The sequence below is a fragment of the Pyrus communis genome, chromosome 4 (genome assembly GCF_041283825.1).
Source record: "Pyrus communis isolate YQ-2024b chromosome 4, ASM4128382v1, whole genome shotgun sequence".
Lineage (NCBI taxonomy): Eukaryota > Viridiplantae > Streptophyta > Magnoliopsida > Rosales > Rosaceae > Pyrus > Pyrus communis.
In genome coordinates this window covers 17027706-17049594 of record NC_142568.1, presented here as the reverse complement: position 1 = coordinate 17049594, position 21889 = coordinate 17027706, and the positions used below count along the sequence as shown (strand labels likewise).

The following is a 21889-nucleotide window of genomic DNA, read 5'->3' as shown; positions in this document are numbered from 1 at the left end:
ACCGTGAGAGAATGGTAAGCCCAAAATGGATAATATCGTGCTACGGTAGTGGAGTCGGGCCCGGGAAGCAGTCCCACCCGGGCCGGGATGTGACGCTTGGCACCAACCAACCACGGCTGCAAACAGCGAAAGAATGAGAGGAATTCCATGGCGGTTTTCTGAAAATGATTTAGGACTGCTGGAGATGGTCTTGTGCCGATCCGGACTAAAGGTTGCGTTCTTGCCATGAAAATTAAATTCTGCAGAATGTTCATCTCTTTTTTCTTTTTCTTTTTTTTTTTTTTTTTTTTTTTAAATTGGTATGCAGAATGTTCTTCAATGATGTAATAAAAGTCAATTATTACATCAAATACCTTGCTTCTAGAGCTAACTGCAATTATTTTAAGTTCATTAGTTCGTTTCCATAAAATATTAGAAGTCTATGAGATTCAATGACTCATTCGTCACGATGCCGTCTGCCTATTTGAAAATGGGAGGAAGGGAATAATTGACGTTTTTTTTCTTTCTAAACTCAATTTATTCAAGTAGCAGATTGGAATCCTAATTGTTTCGAAAATGATGTTTTGCACAATATGTATATTAAAAAATGCACAAATCCGAGACGTTGATTTTTCTTTTGCGTTAAGCCAGTAGCCATGGCAATATGTCTGCCTTTTGCACCCGAGTTCGATTCATCTTTTCCGTAGGTTAGAGTAGTATCGAGGAGTTAGAACTATCACTTGTACAAAAAAATTTAGAAATGTAATAGCAGTACTTATTTTTACAAAAGATGCTGTTACAGTTGAACTTTTAGAGTAAGTAGTTTTTTACATATTTCTCTCTCTAAAGCTTAAATTGCTGTTACTTGTGTCGTGTGGAGAAGCAACAGCAGACTCACCTTCACATTCTAGTAAAATTTTAACTACTGAATCCATGGTTGGTCTTTTGCTCCTCTCTTCCTCCACACAGGAAATCCCAATCTCAACCATCTTTGCAGCTTGGATCCTGCTGAACTGCCCATTCAGCCTTGGATCCATCATATCCTCGATCCACAGATCTTTCCCGCATTGAATTTTCCGCTTCGCTACCCTCACGAACCTTGTCAACTCCGACTCTAGATCATCAGTGTCTTCAACTACCCAACTTGAAAGGCGAATGCCCTTCACTAACTCTAGAATTACCACTCCAAAACTATAAACATCCACTTTTGCAGTGATTGGAAGGTTCAGAGCCCACTCGGGAGCCATATACCCTTTCGTTCCACGAATTTGAGAAAAAACTGAGCTCAGGTTGCCTCTCTGGGTTAACTTTGCTAGCCCGAAATCTGAAATCTTTGGCTCGAAATTTCCATCTAGGAGTATGTTCTCGGGCTTCACATCACAATGGATAACCCATTCTAGACACTCATGATGAAGATAGGCTAAACCCTTTGCTATTCCAATTGCAACTTTAAACCTTTCTTGCCATCCAAGGAAATTTGGGGGGAACAGGTGCTTGTCCAATGAGCCATTTTCGACATGCTCAGAGACGAGGAGTTTGTGCTTCTTATCGGAACAGAATCCCCAAATCCTCACTAGGTTCATGTGATTAATTTTCCCAATTGTGCTAACTTCTGCCCAAAACACTTCTTCACCGTGGTATATGTCCGCCAGTTTCTTCACGGCCACCACTCTTCCGTCCACCAGAACGCCCTTGTACACAGCACCTGAGGCCCCTCTTCCAAGCTCTTCCTTGAAGTTTTTGGTTGCTTTCTTGAGCTCAGCGTAGCGAAACTTTCTAAACTGACTCGAAATTATGTGATATCCATCTTCCTTTGGAGCTGCTGCACTGTGCCTTCGGAAAAGTAGGCACCAGGCCGAAGCTATGAAAAGAACTTCAAGTGCACCAATTGCAAAAGCAAACCAATACATATACACCCATTTTACCCTTCTCGCGGTACTTCCATACATCAAAGGAACAACCTTTGTCACATTCTTCCTGCACGTATTTGAGGCATTGAGATTGACAGGCAGCGATGTTTTCACACTCAGAGGCAGTCTTATGTACATACTCCCGGGAAAATTTGGAGACTTGTACCCATTGAAAAGAGCACCCTTTGTATAACATTTCGCTTCTGTTATCCTATAACTAAATCCTTCGCACCGGAAATCATCCAAGCAGAGCTTCGTGCAATTTTGGAACGAGGTGGATTCGGTATAATTGAGATCAAAGCCATAGAAATCTACTTGCTCAATCTGCACGAATTTCACTTGCTGGGACCGCAAATACGAACGATTAAACATAGGCTTGCAACCCTCTTTCCAGTCGCTTGTGTCAGCTACTTCGTAGCCAGGAGGGCACGAGCATTTCTGCTGCGGCGTGTAAATACAAATCCCATTTCTCCCACAGATCCCACGCACCTTACACGGCTCCGTCATGGCTTCCCAGGTGACCACCCACAACCCTGTCACGCTTTCGAGGCTATAAAGCCTGAGGTTTCCATCGTAGTCCATCGTCAACCGCCTTTTTGCACTTGAACCTGCGTCAGAAGCTCCGAATTGCAGTTCATCACTGGAGGAAAATTTCCCCAAGTCATCCAAAACAGCAACCCTGCTGCTGTTGTAGCTTGTTCGACCGCTAGCGAAAACGTTGTAATCCGGATCAGGCCAGTACAAACTCGAAGTGTCAGGGCCGTCGAACATGAGCTTCAAAACATTGTCATTGTCGAAAGAGAAGCTGAAATAGCCGGTCCCAAAAGTGCCTTTTCCCAAAGTAGATATCAGCTTCTTGCTCTTTGTAAAGGGTTGGTTTGGAAGAAGAGTGTGAGTTGGAAAATCAAAACTCTGCCACAGAACTTTACCTCGCTTGTCTCTCAAGACAAGGTTGCCGGAATCCAAAAGCACCGCCGTGTCAGCTCTGGAGCTGCTGGAGTTCACGGGGGGCCCCCAGACGGCTGTGCCATCGACGTCCGTCAAGACCATGGCGCCGTCTCGGCCGAGGGAGAGTCTGGAGCCTAGGCCGTTGACTGGTCTGTCTCTGTTGGCCGTCCAAACAACAGTTCTGTCTACGGATTTCGTAAACCATATCGAAAACCAGAAAGCATTTGTGCCTACACCATAGAAACCACAAGTGAAAGATTCATCCGGGGAAGTTAGGAAGTCGGAATCGTCCTGGACGGAGAGAGAAGAGCCTCTCGAAAGACGGTTTCGGGTTTTCGGAATTGCAGAAGAAGAGAGGGAGAATAGAGTGATGAACGCAAAGGTAAGAAAACAGCGAACATGTTGGTGCTTCATTTTTTTCAAGTTTGGTGAATAAAAAAGGAGAGATGGGCATCAGAATATATATATATATATATATATATATATATATATATATATATATTACCAATGCCAATGGGAATCGGTTGTGTTCGAGTTTACCTACGACCTCGTGTCAAAACGGGACCTGATGCAAAATATAATACAAAACTTGTACTATTCATGTATACGAAGAAAGAATCTGATAATCGTATTCATTCATCATACATCATATGATCAGAAATTATTTTAATTATTTTTATTTAAAATTAAACAAAAACAATTTTTGACAAAAACTGACTGCACGATATATAATGAACGAACACGATTTACAAAAACATAAGATCCTCACCAAAAAATCCGTAAAGGATCCTGTTGGATGAAGAAAATTAATTCTGTTGTTTCCATGAAGAAATTAATGGATCCACGTGCAACTTTAGATGCCCCAAGGCGGAGTCATCAATTCACATCAGATATTGTGACAAGCTAAAAGCACCTTTTGGGCACAAGGGCTCACCTTGCGGTCAGTATCGCCACGTATGGAAAAAAAATCGATATAAAATACAGTCAGTTTTTTTTTAATATAATATTTGGATTAAATTTTAAATAAAATAATTTAAAATAATTTATCATAGTAGAATAACATATAAATGAACATAATAAAATAATTTATAAATCTTCACATAGAGAATTCATATAAAATCCGTCTCCCGTGAATATGATTACTCACTATTTTTTATTGAAGATTACTCACTGTATTAAATAAGACATTTTGAACGGTAATTATTGTGTGAAAGGGTTGACCATGACTTCTGGCGAAGAGGATACTTCAGTTTTCAACAAGGACCTAACACTGTCCCCACAAAAATGGTGGCTTATGCTGAACGGCCTAACCTAGCACCCCCTCCAACAACTCCAACTCATAAAAGTCAACATAAAAACAAAATGGTGAGACTTTCCTACACCTCGTAGGTTATTCCAGCAATATTCCAAGCATATTTTACACGATATCAGGCATTTTACTTCATTACATAACAAACGCTATTCTGTCCATTTTGAGTGGAGGAACTAGATTATAACGTCAAGTGGCTTTAGATTTTGAAGTTACTAGTATAACCGAACATGAGAGAAAGATTATTTATATTGATACTGACAAGATCATTTTTTTGGGAAATGGGGCCAAACCATGAAGAAAAATCGAATAGGTACTACGCAGTTCCATTGTTTTTAATTTTTTTAATTAAGTTAAAGGTTTTTCTAATTAACCTACTTAATTAATGAATTTCAAAATAGGTTTTTTGTTTTTTTTTTTTCCTACATTTGTCTGTGATAATGGCAATATGGCTTAAGTTTTAACTTTCCTAAATTCTCAATACAAGCATATGCTTTATAGCTTTTAGGTAGTAAACAGGTATTTATTCATATGTTATATAATAAATTAGAAACCCTCACCTAGCTGCTTAAGCACTGAGCCTCAACCCACCGCTCAACTAGCGTCTTTTAAAACCTTGATAAGATGTGAGCTAACAATCACTCGATGTTTTAACACGTAATGCACGGATCGAACGAAACGTAAGCCATCACATTTCAATGCGGAAGAACACGAAGAGGTAAACGAATATGCACATTTTCATCATACACGAAGATGTAAACGAACATGCACATTTTCATCATTCTTTAAATGACAGAAATGAAATAAATACTTGTTACCTAATGAACTGAACGAGTTCCACTCACTTCCCACATCCTTCAATCAAAGAATAGCTGTACAAACAAATTATTATACAGTGTACAGTCAATCGAGGCACATAAGAAACTCTACGCTTAACTTTGAATTTCTCAAGGAGTGCACTGTTGCTCCTCACATTTCAAAATCGCCATCCGCTGTGACCTCGAGTAACCTTGCCTATTATTAAGTATACCAATGTAAGTTCGAAGCCTATACCGGTCAGAGTTTGTCAGGGAAAAGGGCGGGTTGAGAATGAGGGATGGTGCTTCCACTAGAAGAAAGACCAAGAGACGCACAGCTTTTGTATAAAACGCTGCGGCACTTTCCATGTCACCCATGAGTTCATCGACCTGCCAGACACATACGGGGAAAGCCAATTTACTTGTATCAGATTATGATTCTGCTAGTATTTAAAGATTGGCTTGAAGGTAATCATTAAAATATTCATTTTTGGTCGAATGCTTCTAATTGATATGACAGGAAAGAAACAGAATTTAGCAAACCCATCTCGGCTAATGGGTTCTATTTCGCACATTTATAGGAGCAAGCAGAAACGACAGGAAAGATTTGCGTCAAAGGAACATTGGTTCAAACAAGAAAATGGTTTTTAGAGGCTTTTCAGCTAGTTTAATCTGTGGAAAACTAAATTTAATAAAGAAATGAATGGCATGTCGCTAAATATGAGAATAGAGGAAAGAAGATACTTACACCCCCATGTCTCCCAAAAACAAGAGCAGATTGAAATATTGTCTCCATTGCATCTGGCATCTCTGCATGTCCTGTAACCATTAGAAAGTAAACCACAAGATTATTAGTGGCTGTATAATGAACAAGTGCCCTTCTTAATATTGTTAGAGAAGATTAACAAAAAAAATAAGTATGTTTTCATGTCGACTGAAGATATCAAGAAGAACCTAGCGTTCTTATTCCACGAAACATGCATGCATAAACAAGACAAGAATGATGCATAACTGGTTTCCAAAAGACATTGATGAAATACTTCCCATATTATAGGAGCAGAGAAACATTTGGTCTTACTCGTCATAAGTACTTAACCAATGGATACATGGCAAAACCAAAAGTGCTCAAGATAACATCTTAAAAGAATACATACCGGGCTCAATAGCCTTTGCAAGTTCTTCTGCATGCTCAACCTCTCGGAGAAATTCCCGCTCAATCTCAGAAGAAATATCTTCGGGTCCTTGAGTGTTAACATCAAGGCTTTCGTCCATATCAGAACCACTTTGCTCCTTGCTGGTGGTCCTAAATCTTGCAGTCTCTTGACTCGGACTTCCTTCCATAGCTGAGGCAGCCTGCGTATGGCATATATGAAGAGCTTGCTTCCAGATTGCAAGAATTACAAGCTGAATTGAGAATGCTTCTAGATGCTTCCTTGCCTCAGTCTTTTCACAACAGAAAAGAAACACATACACAGATACTGTAATCAGTTCAAAGAGATGGAAAATAGAAATAACAAAAATAATGCATGTATAGCAGAAAACCCCATCATTCTGTATAGCAAATCAAGAGTCTAGTAAAGCAGTATCAAATCTTAGCACCAAAATATTCTACACTATACTGATTTACAGAGGGAACCATAAACTACTTCATACAAGTAGGAATCTCATGAATTACCTTTTCATGAACTAATTCAGTAATAGCAGACACACATTGCTGCAATGAACTAAGCCTTGTCATGCAGTGTGTTGATGGCTGCTCCAAAGCATCTCCCATGTCCGTTGATCCTAGTGATGTTCCTGGAGCAGAACTCTGACTATCTGAGCTTCCTATGCAATGCATGTTACTATTAGCTGCTGCACCCATGATTGGCATTGGGGCACTTGATGAGGTGGTTAAGGATTGAGGGAGACTCTGAGATTTGTAGAAAGAAGGGCTTGGTTTGGAAGCACTAGCCGAGGAAGAAGACACATCAACTGGAGGTCCAGACACAAGAACATAATCTTGATCGATCAACTCCAGTGAATCCACAACTGCAAACACAAATAAGATATTAAATGCATGTTGTATTAAGACATATCTGGATGTAATAAAAAAAAATATGAAATTAGAGGAGTATGACAGGATACTACCTCTTGATCGAGCATTCACTGGTTTTTTGTGCACAGATTTTAGAGGGTCAGTTGGATTTCTATCTGACGATCTATGGCCGTCCAACCTAAGACTAGAATTTTCTTTACGTGTTGCACTGTCATATCTGTACAAAGTGGTAGGTGATGCTTCCTGTCTATCACCTTTTGTATCGAGAGAAAATCCGTAAGTGGAATTCATCGAGGACCTCCTCCTTGAACAGGATGGGCTTCCCTCAGGGCCACTGGAATCATCATCTAAAAGGAAAGGTAGACAATCTTCTTGAGAACTTTCCTCCATGTTCCTCATTGCACTGCATTCAGATGTAGGAAATCCCTCCGCCATTCGTGATTCCCTCCTACTCCTGCATGACACAGAGAATCATCTTAATATGAGGAATATATTTTTAGTCAAGCCCATGAAGACTGAACTATTTGCCTCATTTACCTCGAATATGGTGACTGCTGAGATAGAAATGGGTGATTAAAAAACTCTTCAAATGTTAGGCGTTCCACTGTACGCACAATAACAGAAAAAAAGTCAGAACTATGGGGTAAAATTAATTAAACAATACAAGAAATCATGCAGCACAAAATCTAAACATGTAACTTGCTTCAATCTCTCATGCATGAGAAACTTGACAACATAAAAATGATTATAAACCCGTTTTAGCATCCAATTATTGTCCATTTTTAGCCTAACATGGTATTACAGATATGCATATCAAACTGCACTTAAATATATGACATGAATACTTGGACTATTGAACGAAAACAAGATTACATGGATTGCGGCGTAACAATTTCTGACACAAGTCCTTGCACTCTGAACTCAAATTGTTGCTATCTGAAGGGAACTGCAACTCAGTTGCTTTCATTATGTTCTGAAGCAACTGCTCAACACACGAGATAAATGAAATGAAAAGTGAGGCAGAATTACAATTGAAAATTACTTATTTGGTCCATGCCTTATATAGTAATATTAGCTTGAGGTCTGTTCAGAAAAGAAAACGGAAAATGGCAAAGATTTTGTAACTGAACCTGTATCTGATTGTTTCCTGTAAATGGGGTTCTCCCAGTTACGAGTTGAAATAAAATTGCACCAACACTCCAGAGATCTGCCTGCGTATTCAGTTCAAGGTTAGTGGGCAAAGAGCTCGTGAAATAATTGTGATTGCCTATCAGTAGAGAGGAGCAAATTTCACCTTTGCATCATACTTTTGAAGTTGCATTATCTCTGGAGCCATGTAAAGTGGTGAACCACACAAGGTTTCAGCAAGGCCTCGAGGTTGCAGAGATCTGCCCGAGAAAAAAATAAGGAAATTTGGATGAGAATGAATGTGAAGGAGAGTCAACAAACACCACATGCAAATCCAAAACAAAGGCAAAATGACGATGATAGATTTACCTTGCAAATCCAAAATCTGCAATCTTCAAGACAGATTTGTTGTCATTGGTGGACAGCAAGAGATTCTGTTCCAAGAATGATAAACATTACAAATGGAATGACATAGCAACCAAACCTTTCTGCAAAGAAAAGATTACTACGTATCAAACAATATCTTAAGACATCTCTGATCATCACTAGTTATACATATCATATGTGCAGGATGCTCTAGTAAGTAGCTAATCTTTAGGCGATATATCTTTCTTGAGCTGAGATTGAACTGGGGGAACTATTTTAATCGTAACACTAACATTTGGAGTGCTATAATCCTAGAATTGATTCTATTAGCTACTTATTCTCCCTCCTTACAAAGGAATGCTTGTATACGTATGTGTATGTATGATGATGGTCTCTTACCAGCCAGTCTAGCATCATGTTATCTAGTCGTCTTACCAAAACATGATATATTGCCTAGTATCAAGCAAGAATATTGATCAGTTGGAATCATGTATGATTCTACGCTGTCCTGATTTGATAATCAGACAAAGATTATTTTACGAGAGATCACCAGTGTATAAATGGTGATGAACTTGTTGAAACAACATAAGTAACCTAAATTATCATTGCACTAATTGAACAATCAAATTTAATTATATTTAGCATTTGGATCAACCAGACCTGTGGCTTGAGATCCCGATGTATAAGATTGTTGTCACGAAGCATTTGCAGACCAGCGACTGTAAGTAACACAATCACTAACATTAGCACACCTGTATGGCTAATTAAATATGCAAAAAGGAAAAAGAAAAATGACTTGAAGCACAAAAAAATTCCGAGGCAAACCTAGCTGCTGCATGAAGTGCTCTGCAAGAGCTTCGGGTACTTTTCCATGGCGATGTATATACATAGAAAGATCACCACCTCTGCAATACTCTAAAACAAGATTTATCTTCCCAGGAACCTGTTTGAATTGAATCGCAAACAAAGATTATGAGAGAAACAAAGAAATCAGGGGTAATTTGAGCAAAAGTGAGATTAGTCTTTTCCCCACACATAAAAGATAACAAAGCAAAGCAGAGCACTAGTTATATCTCTCTACCAATTAGGCAATTACAAAGGCGTCTTCCATTTATGTGCAAAAAAAATTACTAAATGCCTAAAACGATTACTTCACATGCCAACTATCCTGGTTCTCCAATTCGGAAAGTTTTTTGCCACATTCGGTTTCGTTGCTGACAAACCTGGGTCGGCACTTTCCATCGATATACGACAAGAAAATGCTGGAAGCATTACCCCATAACCTACTCACTTCTCCCAACTAATGCTGAAAGCTGTTTTAGCTTTCGATGAGTGAAGCCATTTTCAGTGAAAGCATTCACATTTCTACACGTGTCATAAACAAAACAAAGCATGAACTTTTTTCCCCACTACGGTTTACTTTCTTAATGCGACAAGAAAACGATGGAGGCAGTACTCTATAATCTATTCATATTCCGCAACTAATGCAGAGAATCGCTCTATTTTCAATCGAGGGAAGCCATTTTCAGCGAAAATATCTACATGTGTCATCAACCACACAAAGCCTAGAGCGGTTTTCCGCCCGCTACAATTTACGTTCTTACTAAATGCAACAACAAAATACAGTTGTTTCAATGCAGCATACAAATTCCCTGCAAATTTAATGCCTTTGGTTTCAGAGAGAGAAAGAGACAGACTTCAATCAGCTCCTAGAAAAGAAAGACACAGACTTTTCTATGAATTTCCTAACAACACAGCTACACAAAGTAATCAAAGTCTCAAGTATATCCAAAGCTTTCAGCATCCAGAAAACTCGAAAAAACTCAAACAAATCGAAACAACAGAGCTCAATACATTTTCCTTCCGCTTTCCCCAATTTTCTGAGCAACCAAACAGAACTTAAGCCAAAAATATAAACAATTGCATAAACCCTAAAATCCACCAACCTCTATAATATCGTGCAACCGAATAATATTCGGGTGGTTAATCTTCTTCAGTATGAAAATCTCCGACATTAAACTCTCCTGCAACTTCTTGTTCAGCCGCCCCGTCGCGATCTCCTTAATCGCCACCTCCGTCCCGTGAACGCGGTGGCGCGCGTGCCAAACCACCGAGAACGAACCCGACCCAATTTGCCGACCCACCAGATAATCCCCGACGACCCTCCCCCTCCCGGACCCCTGAGCCATTTCAAACCCCTCCGACAACCCAAAACCCTAGCGGCTCCGAACCCGAGACCCGATATTGAACCTTTAGTATTCCCGAACTCGCCGGACCTCGTTATATAGATCTCCTCGGGATTCTTTCGATTTCGGTAACGCGATGAGAGAGAAAGAGAAAGAGAAAAAAATTGGAGGGAGAGGGGGAGAGAGAGAGAGAGGGGGGAGGGAGATCAATGGAGGTTTTTTGTTTAATAATACGGAGTGTAAGGTTGAAAAACTTGATTAAAAACCCATTAAAATATTTAATAAACCTCATGATGAATGCAAATTCGTGATTAGTGATAAATAATTGAGATTAGTGGGTTTTTTTTTTGTGGGTGGAGTGATAGGATTTGGGATGTGTTATACACACGGTCATTTTTACTTCTCACATATCTTTGTTAATTTATGTGTATTGATCTTCTTTAATTCATCCAATCTGACAATCGAAAATCAAACAAATGTAAAAGAAGTAAAAAATAATGTGTAGATATCACACTCGGTTGCGTGGAGCGACAAGATAACAGTGGAGCGATGAGGAGGGTTCCCTGCGGTTGGGTCTACCTGCTAATCGTGAGGGCGCGCACACAAAGGTCTTCTCTTCGAATCGGGTCGGTCTTGTTGACAGATGATGCGATTTGGTTGGCGGGGGCTATTTCCCTGTTGAGGTTGGTGATGATGGGATTGGACCAAGGACAATAATGTCATGTTCTAATGAAATGTCGCGTTGTTATTGATTCGGTGAATGGAGATACTTTTGCTGACGTGGCTAGTTCTTTACTGTTGCAGATGGAAAAAGGCGGTTTAATTACTCATGCCAGCTTATTTAGAGTTTGAATTCAACGAATCAACGATGAAATAATTCGTTTTAGTCGTAAATGGAAGTGAATAAAAAAGGAAAAATAAAGGTGACCACATTTTGTGAACCAATTGTGTGGTAAATGGTGTGTCCATGATAAACTAATCATAAAACGTAATATTATTGCTAACAAATATCATAATTTATAGGGTAAATCATGTGTTATTTGTTGATAATTTCCAAAAACAGTTTATCATTCTCTGCATGTGGCATAATTAAGATTTTGTGGATGGAGAGAAATTTTTTGTTTTCATGTCCTTCTCTCACATCATACGAGGAAAGATATGCACGATGAGTATGTAATTATTCTCCTTAATGTACGATCTTAACATGAATGTAAATCATACAAAAAAAAAAAGGCAATAGCCACAATAGATATGTTTGACAAAAAATTACTTTGTAGTAAGAGTTGGTTTGAGATTGTAGTGCTTTAAAAAAAAACAGCTTATTAAAAATTTTGGAACATTAAATCTATTTGGTAAAATTAAAAAAAATGTTTTTTTAAAAAACTGTTGTCAATAAAAGTAGAAAAGCATAGAAAATAGAAGTAAGGTCTACCATACTTCTAAAAAAAAGTGTTTTTTTCCTTTTAAGAGATAGTAATCAATGTTTATTTAATGAACTTTTCAAATGACAAGTATATCCCCACATATTTTACAAAATTACAATTTTGCCCCTACATTATTGTCCTTTACATTTATTATATTGTTTTTTATTGACACCCTACATTTTTATGAAAACACCCCCCATACAAAATATTCCTCTAAAATTCCAACTTTGTCCCTCATTTTTCTGAATACACCCCCACCCTCGTACAGAAGTCAATAGCAAACAACCCCAATTATACGCCCATTACCTTTGAATAACTTCATCGTTGACATCGGCACGATCGACAACTCCCATGCAATTGGTACAACCCATCACCTCAACTCATCCAACTGGATAACCCTTTAGCCCCATCACCTCCGTCGCGGAATTTTGTCATCCAACACCCAAACTTGCCCACCCCGTCTCCAAATTTCCTATTGCCAAACTTCACCAACCATCCAAAATTCCAAATAGGGTAGAAGAAGCACATGTAATTTGTTAGGATTGTAGAGAGACAACATATGGTGCCATGATGAGAGGTTAGTTTTTTGCCCCAGATTTTCTACGGTGGAATAGTGGAGGATGTCATTGTTTTCATAAGATTGTGGGGTGTTTTAATTTAGTTCAAATAGGGGTAAAAGAGAAAGTTCATGTGAAAAAATGAAAGTGTGGGGTGTTTTCATAAGATTGTGGGGGTGTTAATAAAATTACCCTTATTATATCACATTAAATACTATATCATTTTTAGTCATTAAACATATTCAAAAGCAATTTATATAAAAGTTTAGTAAACACTCATACACTGCTTTTTTTATTAAAAGCACTTTTACAAAAAAAAAGGTTTATCAAACACTTAACAACTTTATTTGACAGCTGTTTATTCTCACATCACAAAACAAGTTTTTTTAAAAGCACAACAATACTAAATTAACCCTAATAAAGCAAGAAAAATAACTTGAAAACTTACAGTGACACCTCCCATGTGCTGGTTTATGTTTTGAAATTACTTCCGAATGAATGAGTAAGTATAAAATCACAACGAATTATTACACAAAGCGTCTGGGTGGTGTAGTCGGTTATCACGCTAGTCTCACACACTAGAGGTCCCCGGTTCGAACCCGGGCTCAGACATTTTTTTTATATTTTTTTTAATTTTCGCGGGTAGCCTCCTACTCGCCAACATCCCGAGTCCTTAACTTGTTCCAGTCTCCTTCCCCAGCATCTATTCATTTCATTTCCCCCAATTCTTCAATTTCCAGATCACGCGCCCACCACCACCGTCCTCCTCCCAATTCGTTCTTTCTTGGCGATCCTCTTTCCTTTTTCTGTCACCGACCGCTTCTCCATTTCTCGCTCTCCTTCTTCCTCAGTGCACACCACCTTCTCCGTCCGACTCAGTCTTAGCTAGGGTTTCGAACCCGCCACTACAGAAATGGATTGGGGCAACGTCACGGCCGAGGATGTCATCGACGCCCTCCGCGAAGTCGACTGGTCGTCTCCGCCGCGCCCTCTCTCCGAATTCTTCTCCAGGTTCACCGTCCCCAGATCCTCTTCCAAATGGAATAGCCGCCTCAAATGCAATCTCTACTAGTACGATCCCTCCTCTCTCTCTCTCTCTCTCTCTCTCTCTCTCTCTATATATATATATATATATATATACACACATCTCTGAATCTTGTTTCTAAATTCACCTTGTTAAATTTGACTGTAGAAGTTCGAATCTATACCCTTCGTATTTGTGGAAGCCCCAAATTTTTTTTTTTCATGATGAATTCAGTTCAAATTATGAAGTATCAGAGATTGGGTGTTTGAACATTCAATTACTTCTGTTTAATCGTTTAATTTGCGATTTTTCAAATTTTGCATGGTTGTGCAGCTACAGGACCAACTACTTCCTTTTGATCGTGTTAGTTCTTGGTGAGTATACAAGGCAGCCTCAATATCTTTCTCTAATTGTCCCTCTTATGGCTTCCGTTTATGGGCCTACATACATGTTTTTAAATCTCCAATTTCGACTACAGGCTTGGCTTTTCTCCGGAGGCCACTCGCTCTCATCGCGGCTGTTCTTACTGCGCTAAGCATTGCTTTTCTCAATGATAGGTAATACACTCCGATCCTGCTCACTTACTCGTGATTACTGAGTGTCAAGTTTTGGATTAATTGGGTGATTCTGATCTGTCCATTTAGCATTTCCTTTTTAAATTTCTTGAATGGGCGTCAGTTTGTTATTTGGAAATAGCTGCACTGTCCTCGTTGCGGTAATTACCTCGGTGTTTGCTTAAGCATGTTATGGTGTTTCAGTTCTTTGCAGAATAACTTAGTACCTCCAAGTAATTTTTGGTTTTTATCTTATAATGAGTTTGTGGCTTTGAGTTTGGACTAGGTGATATATCCAGAAACTTAGATGGGAACAAGTGGTTATTTAGATGATGAATTCATGAAGCAGAGTATTTGAAATTCAGTTTTAGATGAGTCTACTTATACCTTATAGGTCTCGTTTGGTGTCTAGGATTCAATAACTCACTATATTGAAGGTATGTTGAAGGAAGGAATGCTGTTGTGCCCAACTTGAAGGTAGAAGATGGATTACTCGTTAAGGAAACGTATCCATTCCAATCTCTCTGAAAATGCTATAAGTTGACTTCATATGTAATCCTTTTCTGATTCACTCAAAATGAACAACCTTCAATATCTTGAATATGGTGGATTATCATAGAGACTCAGCAATGCAATAGGGTTGCCATTATTCATGTTTTTCATAATAAAAGAATTCATGTTTCAATGATACACACTTCTCAATAGTAAGGGTCATTTTGGTCTTTCTACAAGCATCTTGCATAAGTTATATGATCCCTTATTTCTTATTTCTTACTGGTTACTATCAGTTATTTATTAAAGACATTGTTGTAAGTATCATTGCTACAGCTTTGCAGGTACCTTTAGTGAGAAAGTATCAAGAACCGTGAGACAATTCTCTCCACATTTAGCTGCAAAGATGAGACCTCCTCTTACGTAAGTTTGGTTGCTTATAATTGGACCTACTGTGAACCCAGTACAGTTGCTTTATTGATTGTTGCATTATTTCCAGGCCTGTAATTCGTGGACGTCCATCAGCTAAAAGAGCAATATTCATATGTGGACGGCCTCGATGGGTGTTTGTCATGATATTCTCTTCTGGTACGTAAATCTTCTTTCCTATATTTTGTTTTGGATTAGTCAAGGCAAGCTAGTTTGTGACTTCAATATTTTATTTTGGTATTTACTTCTATCAACTAGTAATCATTTCATTGCCTACTAACCATTTATTTCCTATTTGTAGTGAGTTTCATTCTATGGTTCGTCTCCTGTGGTCTCTTAACCGTATTGTGGGCGCTCGCTTTTGGACTTCTTGGTATGTTACTTTCCTAAAATATATATTCATTTTACTCACATGCTGTTTGCTTTCCAATGGATTTACAATCTCTGTCCCTCTGTCTCGCAGCCACTTTGTTGCATGCAAGCTTCAGAACGCCAAACTTGAAAGCACGCCTGAACACTTACCGTGAGGAATTCCGAGCTGTTTGGCGCAACTATAGTGAGCTTTAGCTTTCCTAAGATGTGAGTGAATCCTGCTTTGATTCTTGTTTGACTATGCTTTTGCGCGGGTTCGTTTTGTTTTGTACTCGCTGTCAACTGTGTACTTTTCTAGCTTGCAGTTGCTAATGTATTCACTGAATTGTAGTTACATTTTTTGAGTAGTTACAAATGAATTGATACAGTTTATTTTACCTGTTTCTTCTTCAACAGCCTTTTATTTTCCTATTTAGGCATTGTTCTGTTGATTGCGAATCTCATACAAGATATGTGATTCTGAACTTGAGCTTTGCTGTGGCTGCTTTCAAATAATATTGGTTGGACTGGAGTTCTCGGAGCTCAGGTAAAAGCCGCCTCTTACCTTTGCAAATCACCAGCAGGATGTAAATTGTGATGAACTTTGTTAATGTAAAGAAAACTGCTTCATTTCACTGCCCGTATTTGTAAGAACATTTAAGACGGCCTTATTATGTGCAGGAGTTGCTAACATTCATAGAAAATCTATGGGCATGTGTTCTTCATTGCCCTTCTGCTTGTCATAAACTCTTTGTTGCCGTTCATAGAATGTAGTGATTTAGTTGCATGAGTTATATTATCTGATGCTTTTGAAATATACCCATAAATGATATTGCATGTTGGAACTAGTTTTGTTATTTGGTTTCCGCTGCTTGCGGGAGATCCTGTGTTTTCTTTTCCTGCGCCCCGCCACCCTTGATCGAATTAAGACTGTTCATTACGTGATTAGACTCTTGTTTGATAACTTTAATTAGTCTAATTGTGTGACGAGGTTAGAGTTTTTGTTTGATTGGTCTAATCATATGATAAGTGAGATACAGAAAGAATCGTAGCCATGAATCCATGATACGTGTGGTCAAACATGCAAAGACTGGTTATTTGTGAATTTCTTCAGGGGACACAAATTGTCAACCAATCTTAATGATCGGCCGCTAACCTAGAAACATGTTTTTGGATTTGTTTTAAGACGAGACACAGCCACCTTGTTATGTTTGGTACTAATCTTAATTTCGTCAAGCAATTTCCTTTGCATGTTCTAAATCTTTAATTGTAGGCCTTGCTTATTGTGTTGACTAGGGATAGGCAACGGTTATGGGTGGTCCAAATATAGATTGAGATTAAGGGAATTTTAACGAAAAACTTCCAGTACTGTTCACTTTAACAAAAAACATATATTTACACTAAAAAGTCAATCATGATACTACTCACTTTACCCTTTATTTTGTTATTATCGTTAAAACTCAAAGTTTTCAAGCTCTTTTCATTAGTTTTCCTCGAGATTAATTGGTTCATTAATTAAAAGGAAAACTAATGAAAAAAGCTTAAAAATTTTAAGTTTTAACGATAAAGACAAAATAAAAGGTAAAGTGAATAGTACCAAGTTTGACTTTTTAGTATAAAAATTTGATTTTTCGTTAAAGTGAACATTATCGCGGGCTTTTCGTTAAAACTCTTTTAATTAAAAGTCAAATCTCATGTCTGTGTTGGAGCTTTTAGTGTTTCTGTTAGGCGGGAGGAAAGAACAAAGAGAGTTATATGTGTACCCATTTGCAAACAACAAAGATGGTCATATGAGTACGCGTCTGTTCTCGTGGGTAATACTTATAATAACCTATTTATATGTCACGGTTAGATGATTATACCTATAATCATGTATTTATTTAAATGGTTATCCATAATCGTAGTTGTCAAGTGTAAGTCTGTTCTCATGGGTAATACTTATAATAACTTATTTATATGTCACGGTTAGATGATTATACCTATAATCATATATTTATTTAAATGGTTACCCATAATCGTAGTTGTCAAGTGTAAATAGACAAATAATCGCGGTTACTAATACCTAGAATATTTTGCCCATCCCTAATATTGAGTGGTCAACTGGAATATTTTGCCCATCCCTGGTATTGAGTGGTCAACTGGGTTTCCTGTTACTTAATTAGCATGCAAAAGTCAGATTATTATTTTAATTGAAACAGCTAAACTGGTTTGTTAATCTAACCTCACACCGCCTACTTTATGCAAAGGAATTTTGGTGGGAAGAAAGAAAGGAAAAAGCGCCTGGTCACAGATGTATTATGCCATCCAGAATCCAGATATTATTGTTATATTTATAACTATAAGCTTCTACTAAAGGATTTGATTATACTAGTATTTTAGAGTGGGCCATATTGCACACAAGATCAACAAAAGGAAAACATTAATAAAAGTAGAAAAAATAATTTATTTTCACACATACTTAGTTATTAAGACCGACGCATTGTGTAGTTTAAACTTTTTGCTCTCAGTTAAATTCTTTTGTATTTACCAAGGGACAGAGTAAACAGTTTGCTGGTAAATATTTGCTTTAAGAATTGATTTCCGCACTCTACTTAATCACGTCCTTTACTTTTGTATTGATATAGTCATTTTAATGGCTAGAAATCATAAGGAGTGGAAGACGTGCTTAATGATTTTTTCAACAGACCCACAACTAGAGAGATTTTACAGAGTGCTCAAAACATGGTCACAAATAGAGAGATTTTACAAAGTGCTCAAAAGAAAATAAAAAATAAAAAAAAACCCCTTATATCCAACTTGTATAATAACATATAGCGTCCAGCCCGTGTTCCGGCCATATTAAGAAATCTCTCCCACAAATGAAGGAAAAAACAAAGAATTATTATTATGTGGCTTAAAATAAGAGACGAGGAGGGAGGGGGTAGGGGACATTGGGTTGCTGTAAGGCTTGAGTCCAGAGTGGCCCACGTTATTTTGGCCTTTCTAAAGGCCATCTAAGCCCATGTGCACCACTAGAATTCCCTCCCCTCCCCCAGATTTCCTTGTCTGCTGATTCTTCCACACCACATCATAATTTGATTCCATTTTTCTTCTCTTTTTTAATTCCCTCCCATAATAAATTAAGTACTGGTTTGGTATTGAGGTGCTTTTATAAAAAGTGGGTATAAAAAAAGTTGAGCTCAAAAAGATGTTCGGTAAACACTTATAAACAATTTATTTTCATTGTTTTTGGTGAAAAAAAGCTGAAAACGTGAACCAGCAAAAATGAGCTTATACTCACATCACAACAAAAGCAGTTTTTTTTTTCAAAGCACAACAATACCAAATCAGCCCTAAGGATATGTATATATAGCTGGTTGGCGTGAGAAAACCAGCATAAATATATTACTGTGGCGTGGGGAAACCAGCATGAATGCATGTAAAGTTATAAAGACGGTACGACGGTGGAAAGCAACTTAAGCAAAGGAGCGGGGGGAGGAGGAGGAAGAGGAAGAGGAGGAGGATGCCATTTGGAAGAGTCAAGATCATGGAGCATTATCTGTACTGGGCAGAAGCTTTAGCGACGGTTTGGGGTTTCATACTGTTGGTGGGTCTCATATGTTGCTGCCTCGGCTCCAATCCTCGCCAGAATGCCAATGGAAGCACCGGAAACGCCAGCTTTAGCTGCGATGCTGGTTATGCCGGTTGCTGAATATTTATCAGTTTTCTTTCTCCTTATAAGTATTCAGTCTCTTCTTTTTTCCCCCTTTACTTTTAGCTTTATCCATGGTTAGGACCAGCTATACAGCAAACATTCGTTTAAGTGTAGAAAACGAAAGGAATATAGGATATTCCAGATCATGTATTGGCGGTATAGGAGATGTTAGATTTTGGCTGTTTCTCCTTATACATTAAATACATAGTTCCTACGAGGGCCTTATCATTCCGTTCGTGCTACAGTCAAACACGATCGCTACTAAGAAGGAGCGCAGACGAAAATATAGAAGGATGCAGGTTAACTAAAGTGTGTGTGTGTGTGTATGTATCATGCATATAGTCAAGTCAAATAGTAATATTCTTGTAGTTGGCGATTTTCCAAAGTAATTTGTTGATTAATTGACGCTTCTCTTCAGCTATTAAAACTTCCCATGACGTTGTTTTCTGTTTTTTCCTTTTTTTTACCTTCTGTTCTTTGTTAGGATCTGATCTGTTGCGTTTAATTTTCGATTGTAATTTGGGTTGGTTCTATTTGTCCATGTAGCAGGCAAATATAGTATTTTTTTTATGCCTAATTAGGTGGGTCTTCTCATCATTATAAATGATCACATATGATCGGCACCCACTGCCCTCCTCAATTATTAAGAAGGAAATAAGGCACTCTGTCGATCAATGGTGGCAAGGATTGGAACTTGGGAGACAATGAGGGTTTTCCATGTGACGCTTCATGTAAGAAAACTAGAAATCAAATCCATCTAGCTACATGCTAGTCATTTGAGGTGATACAATATTTAGGCTCGATTGAATCCATCTGGCTACTAAATATAGCATGCTATAGTCGTTTGGATTTCTTCAACGGAAGGTAGATCCGGCAACGGAGTGTCATCTATACATCTTTGCTTCTTTACGAAGCGAGATATGCACATGCTTTTTCACATCCGTCAGGATTTTTCGTCGCCATTTCAGGGTTGGTGGTCCATCGGGCTCAATGTGTGTTAGAAAAGGGTAAGGGGCATAAAGTCTCTAGATCGCCATAGTTCCCACTAGTTTCTGTTCGACTATCTTCACTCGGAGTACGTGGTAATTAATCTAAGTCTTTAGATCGCCATAGTTCCCACTAGTCCCATTAATTTCTTAAACATTTACTTTTTAAGTTGTTTCTATTAGTAAAGTCATCACTTAACAGTTTATTTAACAAAATATTTAGCAGATATATGACATTGTATTGTTTTAAAGATGATGTGAGTTTGCAATTGCACCCAAATTTGAAGGTACGAACTGTATACCATATATATTTTTTTAATTATTTATTTTGAAAATTCAAAACAATATTTTTAGTTTAGGTACTAATGAAAAAGTCAACCAAAATCAGTAACTTTTCTTTGCGTGATTGCCACTTAATATCAATAACTTTTCTGGTGACCAATGGTTGGCCGTTGACTTTGTCATATATTCAGAGAAACAGATCATCGACCCACTCCTAACCACACTGATATTGTCTCAACTTAACCACCTATTGTTAGGTCATAGGTGGTGGATTTTATCACAAAATGCCTTGGTATAAATAGGAGTGGAAATATACACTTATATATTGTATATTATTTTCTTAATTCCTCGATGTGGGACTTACATTTTGTTAGAGCATGCCTGAAAAACAATTGACGTGACAACATGTAATTGGTTATTCGAGGCAACCCAATGTCGAGTCATCGACAACAAAGGTCAAGTGAGAATTTGTCCATCGAGTGTGTGATCTAATAGTGAATTAGGAAAGTTCATTATTCATTAGGATGAGTCCAAGGAATAACTTAAGTTGTAGGGACGAGATTGCAAAGATATTCCAATCTGGAGATACGTATCCTACAAATTGCATGCACCATTGCACTAATCGGGAGTGTTCATAGTGACTGAGGAAACTACACACCTCGGAATGAGATGCGAAGCTGGTTCCCCAGTAAGTATCGTAAATTGCATGAAAGTAGGATACTCCAAATACCATACAAAAATAAATTAAAAAACTTCAGATGTTATCCCATGTAGTATAATAATATCTGTTGCTCGCATAGGACCAACCTACTTAAAATACTCGAGAGCCTTCAGAAAATTTGTCAGGTAACCAATGAAGAATATCACATCAAGGGTCACCCCCAAACCTATTATAGTCAGCCAATATAAATTAGTTCAGATCAAATACACTGCAGCTGATCAGATCAAGAGCTAAATGTGATTGTAGCGCAACGATGCTTTTTGTAACAAACGGGGCCTTGGTTCCTATCAAACACACTGCACCAGATCGCTTGTAGAGTAAAGGTTTGCTGCCCAATTAAACGGCATTGACACCAGTCAATTTATGAAATTCGATTCCTTTCCGGCCTAACCAAACGAGAGATATTCAAGGAACAAGAAACAGTTGCTATTCCTTCTGTCAATTCCTCCCAAGAAAACGCAACCTATACATTCTCTCAATTCCTCCCACAGGTTGTGTTGCGGGGGAGAGCCAAGCACAGGTGGGATGGGATAGACCTGCATCTAAAGACGATTTTGGTCCCACGATTTGCAACATATTTTTATTGGGATGGGAACCCTCGTGAAGTTCAAGCGCTTAAGAGATTCATGTCTTCCAAAGATCCCGCCATTTTTTTTTCTTTGCGTGATGAGAAGCATTGTTTCTTGCAGAAGAAACTTAAGTCACTACTGAACC

The 21889-nt window shown here is 38.2% G+C and overlaps 3 protein-coding genes and 1 non-coding gene across 7 annotated transcripts; 2 read left to right on the top strand and 2 right to left on the bottom strand.

Annotated features, from left to right (window-relative positions):
- Window positions 1–732: 732 nt before the first annotated feature.
- On the bottom strand, window positions 733–3279 carry LOC137723441 (putative receptor protein kinase ZmPK1). Its single transcript, XM_068462638.2, has one exon. It carries the CDS (start codon window positions 3249–3251, stop codon window positions 807–809), a length of 2445 nt encoding a protein of 814 aa, XP_068318739.2. The 5' UTR covers window positions 3252–3279; the 3' UTR covers window positions 733–806.
- A 1586-nt stretch (window positions 3280–4865) lies between these two features.
- LOC137723201 (serine/threonine-protein kinase ATG1c) lies at window positions 4866–10929 on the bottom strand. Of its 3 annotated transcripts, none has more exons than XM_068462371.2 (13): window positions 10422–10929; window positions 9301–9418; window positions 9136–9194; window positions 8479–8543; window positions 8276–8369; window positions 8112–8192; window positions 7855–7963; window positions 7519–7585; window positions 7074–7435; window positions 6619–6974; window positions 6098–6386; window positions 5692–5762; window positions 4866–5333 (listed from the first exon to the last, which is right to left on the bottom strand). In XM_068462371.2, the coding sequence occupies exons 1-13, from the start codon at window positions 10662–10664 to the stop codon at window positions 5094–5096; spliced, it is 2154 nt and encodes a 717-aa protein (XP_068318472.2). In that variant the 5' UTR covers window positions 10665–10929; the 3' UTR covers window positions 4866–5093. The 3 variants fall into 3 exon arrangements, with proteins under 3 accessions (XP_068318472.2, XP_088548802.1, XP_088548803.1); XM_088692676.1 differs by having other exon boundaries at window positions 8479–8597; window positions 10422–10902; XM_088692677.1 differs by lacking the exons at window positions 8479–8543; window positions 9136–9194; window positions 9301–9418; window positions 10422–10929 and having other exon boundaries at window positions 8112–8188; window positions 8276–8311.
- Window positions 10930–13180: 2251 nt separating this feature from the next.
- TRNAV-CAC (transfer RNA valine (anticodon CAC)) lies at window positions 13181–13254 on the top strand. The gene has a single exon. It is a non-coding gene; the product is annotated as a tRNA-Val (tRNA).
- A 68-nt stretch (window positions 13255–13322) lies between these two features.
- LOC137722342 (PRA1 family protein A1) lies at window positions 13323–16309 on the top strand. Of its 2 annotated transcripts, none has more exons than XM_068461318.2 (8): window positions 13323–13713; window positions 14000–14040; window positions 14145–14223; window positions 15049–15135; window positions 15212–15300; window positions 15443–15514; window positions 15605–15720; window positions 15910–16309. In XM_068461318.2, exons 1-7 carry the CDS (start codon window positions 13556–13558, stop codon window positions 15706–15708), a joined length of 630 nt encoding a protein of 209 aa, XP_068317419.1. In that variant the 5' UTR covers window positions 13323–13555; the 3' UTR covers window positions 15709–15720; window positions 15910–16309. The 2 variants fall into 2 exon arrangements, with proteins under 2 accessions (XP_068317419.1, XP_068317420.1); XM_068461319.2 differs by having other exon boundaries at window positions 13348–13713; window positions 15930–16309.
- The last annotated feature ends 5580 nt before the right edge of the window (window positions 16310–21889 follow it).